General features: G+C 34.8%; 1 protein-coding gene across 2 annotated transcripts; it reads right to left on the reverse strand.

Annotated features, from left to right (window-relative positions):
* Positions 1 to 537: 537 nt before the first annotated feature.
* On the reverse strand, positions 538 to 5,845 carry LOC309513451 (N-acetyllactosaminide beta-1,3-N-acetylglucosaminyltransferase 3-like). Of its 2 annotated transcripts, XM_082189272.1 has the most exons (3): positions 5,677 to 5,845; positions 2,990 to 3,115; positions 538 to 2,522 (listed from the first exon to the last, which is right to left on the reverse strand). In XM_082189272.1, the coding sequence occupies exon 3, from the start codon at positions 2,512 to 2,514 to the stop codon at positions 1,360 to 1,362; it is 1,155 nt and encodes a 384-aa protein (XP_082045398.1). In that variant the 5' UTR covers positions 2,515 to 2,522; positions 2,990 to 3,115; positions 5,677 to 5,845; the 3' UTR covers positions 538 to 1,359. The 2 variants fall into 2 exon arrangements, with proteins under 2 accessions (XP_082045398.1, XP_082045397.1); XM_082189271.1 differs by lacking the exon at positions 2,990 to 3,115 and having other exon boundaries at positions 5,677 to 5,843.
* Between the last annotated feature and the right edge of the window lie 1,819 nt (positions 5,846 to 7,664).

Raw genomic sequence — 7,664 nt, forward strand, 5'->3', positions numbered from 1 at the left:
TCATAGATATAAAAATCTATGCCTATAAAATCTATAAAAAATAAAAACCCAGGGTGGTAGTGGCGCAGTGGATAAGACACATGCCTTTGGTGTGAGAGACCCGGGTTCGAATCCACTGTGAGACACCAATGTGTCCCTGAGCAAGACACTTAACCCCTAGTTGCTCCAGAGGCGTGCGACCTCTGACATATATAGCAATTGTAAGTCGCTTTAAGCGTCAGCTAAATGAATAAATGTAAATGTAAAATAAAGATACATTGATGGAGTCTGACTTAAGTTTGGCTCAAATAAGTAAAGAAAAATATGTAAGTATTAACTAATTGATACTAAATCAATATGAAAAGGACAAGTCATTTGATAAATAACAGCACAGCTGGTTATGACAATGGTGAGGTGCTGCTGAAGTCTATGTAAGAGTAAACTCAAGGGAACTGCTCTGAATGATTCAGTGGGTGAGTGAGTCCTACTTCAGTGGATCTCTGGTAAAACAACAAAGCAAACTAAGAGAATAAAGATACATCTACTCACTTAAAAATGTTGGGTTAAACAAATAACTCAATGTTTTTTACTGTGTACACAACACCATGAAAAAATGCAAATGATACAGCATTTTATAACTATTGAACTTTGAAGTTGGTATTTGCCTTTTACAAACATTTCTAGAGAAAAGGAGGGTTGTCAAATTAACAAACTTGATCACAAGTCAAAATGTAGCCTATCAAAATAATTTATGTCCTATTTATAATTTGAAAACACACATTAAAGCTTACTTGAACAGACACTTCTCTTTAAAAAGACTTGCGCACGGTCCAGTGAATCTTGCGATTCAGATTCGGGATTCACGAAATGAATAATTCAGATCTGAATTTGCGAACCGCTTTGATTCAAAAGAACTGAAATGATGGAAAGATTCTATCCTGCTCTACTTTGTTACAGTACAGCACTGTATTAAAACATTTAGAGGTGTAAAAACCTTAATTTGCTTTTGTAGCAATCATTTAATGCATAGAGTGTGCAAGTGAATTCCACTTCATATTACACTTAATTAACTATCCTGATAAAATTTGATTTAAAAAGGGTAAGATACGGATTTCTTTCTCCATATGCATTCTCTAATTATTTAAAAGAGAATAAAAACCATAAAGACTACAAGTTCTTCAGCTGAGAAAGGAATCAACCACCCTTTTCATTTCCATTAAAGTGCAATACAATACACCAAATCATTTTCTTGAGAAGTGACATGGTAAAACATGGTGTAGAAAAAAGTTAATTCATTGATTAAAAACAAAATTGATTACATCAATTCCAGCAAGCTATTATGTTTCCCTTTAAAATGAACCACACACCCTGTTCTTTTGTTTATGGGCTTTCCTGAAGAGAGGAATTTGTCTTTCCACATTGCAAATGTGGGTTTTGTATTTCATCCCACATCACAAAAATCATGTGCGGCAGAAATCTGTGGACTAAAATAATTTCTCTGTAATAGCAAGGGTGAAATTTGTCAACGTTCTCAGCTGGGACATGCAGACCAGCAGTTCTTACACCAAAGTGGGATGTAGGTTTGAGGCCAGCCTTTTCCAAACACATTCCCATGTAAACATCATCAATGGGCAGTAGAATTATAGAGTGAGACATGTTGTAGATTGTTCTGGCCGTGAAGCCTGAGAGAAGAAAGCCTCCTCCACCACAGTAAGGAGGATAGCTCTCAGACTCCTGAACCTGCACCGGGACAAAGTATTTACTTGAAGAGTGTCTAATAGGCCCTACGTTCTGGATGAGGTGCCCGGTAAAGAGATGTTTACTTCCATCATTGTCCTCTTGACCTTGAAGATACTGAACCATGTTAAACGTATTGGCAAAGATGTCATCGTCCCCGTTTAAGAGAAATCTAGCCTGTGGGCACCATCTTTCCATCCACTGTAAGAAAAGGATCTGCTTCAGTGTGAGGTTAAAGAATGAATCATTGAAGTCCCACTGTAAAATGTCCTTGTTCTCATTGTTCTCCAGCTTCAATAACTTATTCAACCTGCGCTTCTCGAAGCCAGTTTTAGTTGTTCCGATTATGAAGACTCTACGGATCCACACACCTTTGTGCAGTCGTTCCTTAGCCCATGTTTTCCGCAGGACTTCTCGCCGCTCGTAGTTTTCTGGAGAACTCTTGATGACCAGCAGAAGGAAGACATCTGCAGAGTTCAGGGGTCCGCCACACTTATTAGGCAGGTCGAGCAGCATGGGAAAATTCCTACAGTGTCGGTAAAGCAGGAAATCTTGGATATGACCTGGCAGAGTAGAAAATCCAGTCACATTATAAGCCGACACATTCTGCTGACAACGTGAAGACAAAGGCTGGGGAGTTTTGGATCTGGGCAAATGGATTTGATGACGGGGCATCTCATATGTGTCTTTGCTATTTGATGTCTCTTTGTCTTCAATGTCGTTTTTGTTCATAATAATGAAGAGACACACAACACCTGTGAGAATTAATGCTATTTTTTCTGTCTTTTTCTTTCTCATCTTCGCACCTGTTTAGGAAAAAAGACATAATTCACAGTATGAACACAAAAGTTCTCTCAACAAGGATTTTTCAGACCTAATTACAAAATATTAATTCGAAGCTGTCCATGAAACTGAATTAAGGAAAGGGATAGTTCAGCTAAAAAATGTAATTCTGTAATTTACTCAGAAGATATTTTATTGGGGGATTGGATATATATACATGTATGCATGTATGTATATATATCATTATTACTTTTTTTTGTGGTTGTTGTTTGGAATAATATATTGTGTTCTACTGAAGGGGGTTGGATTAACATTCCCACTTTTATTATATCACGAATTGAAAATCATTACAGTTACAAGTTATATTCTGTAGAAAGATATTTTTCATTTTGAACTTTATTCTTATCCATTTTATTCTGCTCTTCTCATGACAGCTGTATGAGACATGTAAAAGACAACTGTGTCTAATGTCAACAATGCATATGCATACTTAATGTGTGTGTTTTTGTTGTTGTTGTTTTTGGTCTTTGTAGCACAATTTGTCACAGTGTAGAAGTTGTATCAATCCTCTGTGCCCTGTGTGGATGTAGTTTTCATGTTCTGTTGCAGTGAAGTCCTGACAAAAAAATCAGCCACAATGTGTCAAAGATTACTTTAAATGAACTAATTTGTGGAAAGAACAGAATACCATGGTCGGATACAATTTTCTGTACTGTTAAACTATTCAAAACTTGTGGGAAAGGCATCAACTGATCCATATGACTATAAATACTATGTTTCTCTATCCTAAGCTATAGGTCGAGGCTGGATCCTCTTACTCATTTTTCTAGGCCTATATGGAAATGTTGAGAACTTTGTTTTCACTATCTGTCCACTGATTGAACTTCAACTTTGACTCTAACTGTAATTCAAGTTCAAGTCAGGTTTGAAACAACATGAGGGTTTTATATATATATATATATATATATATATATATATATATATATATATATATATATATATATATATATATATTTCCATGATGTGTGTGTATATTTATATACATATTCAGCTCTGAAAAAAAAATAAAAAATTAAGAGACCACTACAAAATTAGCAATTTCTCTGGATCTACTATACTATACATTTTTGTTTTATATAAACTGCTGACAACATTTCTTCCAAATTTCAAGTGAAAAAATTGTCTAATGACAACATTAGAGCATTTATTTGCAGAAAATGACAATTGGTCAAAAAAATCCATGTTTTCAGACCTTGAATAATACAAAAGAAACAAGTTTATATTCATTTTTAAACAACGTGATAGCCTACTAATATTTTAAGTTTGAAAGTGTTCAGAAATCAATAACCCTGATTTCCAATCAGCTTTCATATATTGGCATGCTCTCTACTCTTTCACATTGCAGCTGGGTGACTTTGTGCTATTCTCAAGCAGCTTGGCTTTGTTTGATAACTTCATAAAACTCGTAGGAAACCGGCGGCAGGCTTCGGCTCATCCACGTATTTTAGTCTGCGTTATTCAGCGTGTTCTTCGATCCGCATGCAGCAGCATCAGAAGCAAAGGACAACATGTGTGTGGTGTGCATTTATTGATAGATTGTTGACATCTACATCTGTGTAGTTCTTTGTTATAAATGCAGTTTACATAATATCACGCGGGAGCAATTCAAAATGGTTTCCTATCCACTGTAAATCTGGTCTTATTTATTTATTTATTTGTTTTATGAAACATTTTTCTAAATGGCCTGAGACTTTGTGACTTTTGCTACTCTTGCTATACTTTATACTTCAGTGCAATAAATTTGTAAAATATGTTATAATAGTAATTTTATAATAAATCCAAAAGCAAAACACGAGAAAAGAACTATAAAAGGGAGTGGAAACGCCAAATGAGCTAATGAGTGGTCCTTTGCAGTCATCTACTGGTTATAGTGGTAATTTCACGTTAAAAGTGTTTATTTTCTACCGAAATCCTCCACTAAAGCATGGCAGATTTTCCATGTTATCTTAATGAATGAAAATAATAAATGTAGATCTTATTTAAAGTTGATTTTAGTGCAGAAATGTAGTTAAAATATTAGCGTTAAAAACCATTTTTTTAAAATATGTAATATAAATATAATAAATATATTTTGCACATATTACCAATCTAGACAATTACAATAATATAAAGTTTGTAAATTCTTAATGAATATTAGCTAGTTATTTAAAATGATTAGAAAGAATAATCTCTACACTAAGATTACTTCTTAGTGTAGAACCTACTGTATTGTTCATGCTTACCCTAGTATATAAACAATAACTATTAAATTATTATTATTTTTTATAATAAGTGAATGACCCCCCCTAATATTGAAATCCTAGAATCGCCCCTGCGATATTTATTAAGACAGGCTTAACATTGTGGCTCTGTTTATGCAACTGGTCATACTGACAAACAGACAAACACGGAAGGTTAACTGGGTTTAAATTGATGTGTTGTTTTTTTAAGGTAGGCTATAAATCATTTCTATCGACCTGAAAATCCGAATAACGCATTCCAGAGAGCTGTGTAAGTGTGGAAAATCCACCATTCTCCTTCTGTTTAACTGTAACACTATTTTGGCGAAAAAGGCTACATTTAAATAACATCTTCATTTTTAGGTATTTGAATTACGTATGGCTACTTAATCATTTGCACGGAAATGCATTTTTAAAGTAAACTCCCATCTTCCAGCTAACTGTAAATAATGATTAAAGAAAGCTTTCCTCTAAAATGTTCATTTTAGGGTAGATAAATTATTTAACTGTAGGCTATACAACACATTAAAACAGCATTAATGTTGAGTAGTTTGAGAAGCAATGGATTGCTGAGGTAAAATCGTAAAGGAGGAAGTAAAAAAAAAAAGAAAAAAAAAAGGTTGTTGCACTTCAGTGCCCAGATTCTATCAAAACGTTATTAGTATTATTTTTTTGGTCTATTAATGTCAATATAAAGGCAACCGTAGTTTTTTCCTCTCATTTACAAAACTGTTTCGTTCAATTAGACACACAATAGCCTACATAAGAGAATCATACCATTAAATTAAGAATAGCCTACATACATTTTCTAACGGCAACGGTCCAAACAAAGGGGGAGTAAATAGCCATAGTAAATGGCTCACCTAAACGAAGCAGATAGAAACCATATTTATCTTACCTGATCGTTAACTTCTTCGGAAACCGTCTAAACAAGTAAGCCTATTTGTTCATGTCAAAAAAAAAACATCCCCACCCTGTATTCACTGCTCAAACTCTCTCCTCCTAACGAGGAAATAAACAGGAGCCTGATAATGCTGTCTCTAGAGGAAAGTGTCTGAAAACATGGTGTGCTGCCTACCAAGACAGCATGATGACCTCTGGAAGGAAGCCAGCTCACTGGTTAATCATTTGTAAAAAAAAAAAAAAGAAAGAAAAAAGAATACAAATAATTATATATGTAATTATTATATGTGTGTGTATATATGTGTATATATGTGTATAATGTATATATATTTAAATTTAATTGCAAAACGGTTTCTTTCCATTTAACATTTAGGATACATGCAAGAATCATACCATAATATAAACAGTTTTGTTATTAAATTTTAATATTTTTTTAACAAATTATTTGATGTCTTCTGAGACTAACAAAGCAGCACACATTTCTGACTGTTTTTGCAAATATATATAATATTTATATTATTATTATAGGCCTGATATAATATAAACAACTCTATGTTGTTATTCCAAGAAACACAGACACACACACACACACACACACACTTTTTTAAATTCTGTGTATCGTGTACTAACGTGTAATAAAATAACAAAAGACAGTAAAACAAACTCCAATAAAGTGATTTCAGTAAATTCATCATGTAATATTGGTCCTGGAACAACAATCCTGTTGATTCAGGAACATGTGGAACTTGGGAAAATCTGTTTATATTAAACTGAATGCAAGTTAAGTTACACAAAGAGGATGTGTAACAGGATGTGCATTAAGACATGAGCAATAGACCTCTCCTTTAAAGGGCCCCAAAAGTGAGACAGTAAATTGAAAATCAAATAGGAGATGTTTCAGTAGACTTGATAAGCTGCCTTTGTATGGGAACAGCTCATAACGTAATAAATTGCCTGCCTGTGTGCTAATCTTTAACATGTTTGCATCACATACTCATTTTGGAGTGGTTATAGGCTATGTAAATTGTGAAAATGACAGACTTCTCTCTGATGACGTATGCTAGATTTCTCCAATCATTTGGTCCAATTAAACCCCATCCCTGCAAACTTGAATTCATCTGCCTTTATTTGTGAGTGCAACTCCCAACATCATAAAATTCAATACACAACCGATGCAGAGCCAAATCCCCACCCCACATTTTTTTCTTTTTTGATAATCTGTTAAAATCATATTCATGTCACAATACAGAAGAAAAGATCTCTCTCTCTCTATCTCTCTACTTTGATTTCATCATGACTTTACAGTGATTCAGAGCACATTCCACAATGTTCAGACTGATAACAAAATTTAAATAGCATATATATTATATATATATGCTATTTAAATTTTGTTTTTCCATACTGCATTCAAGCAGGCTCGGGTAACTCCACTGCTTAAAAAAACAACATTAAACACATCACTTGTAGAGAATTACAGACCTGTCTCTCTACTACCATTCATTGCGAAACAATTGAACGAGTTGCTTTCAACCAAGTAACACCCTTCCTGTCTCTGAACAACCCTTCCTGTCTCTGAACACAGCTGGATGTCAGCCAATCTGGCTTCAAGAAAGGGACTTCAACCGAGACTGCATTACTGTCGGTCACAGAAGCCCTACGGACCGCAAAAGCGGCTTCCAAATCTTCAGTTCTCATTCTCCTGGATCTGTCTGCTGCCTTCGACACTGTGAATCATCAGATCCTTCTGTCCACCCTCTCATCTCTGGGCATCACAGGTACTCCTCTCCACTGGTTTGAGTCCTATCTCACAGGTAGATCCTTCAAGGATCTACAGCATGACTTCACCATCCAGCTAGATTCATCATCAATCACCCCAACAAGGTCGGTCAGAAATCTTGGAGTAATATCTTAGAGACCAGCTGACCTTCACAGACCACATTTCAAAGACAACTTGATCATGCCGGTTTGCACTGCACAACATCA

This window comes from Leuciscus leuciscus (assembly GCF_965113295.1).
Source record: "Leuciscus leuciscus genome assembly, chromosome: 13".
NCBI classification, from domain to species: Eukaryota; Metazoa; Chordata; class Actinopteri; order Cypriniformes; family Leuciscidae; genus Leuciscus; species Leuciscus leuciscus.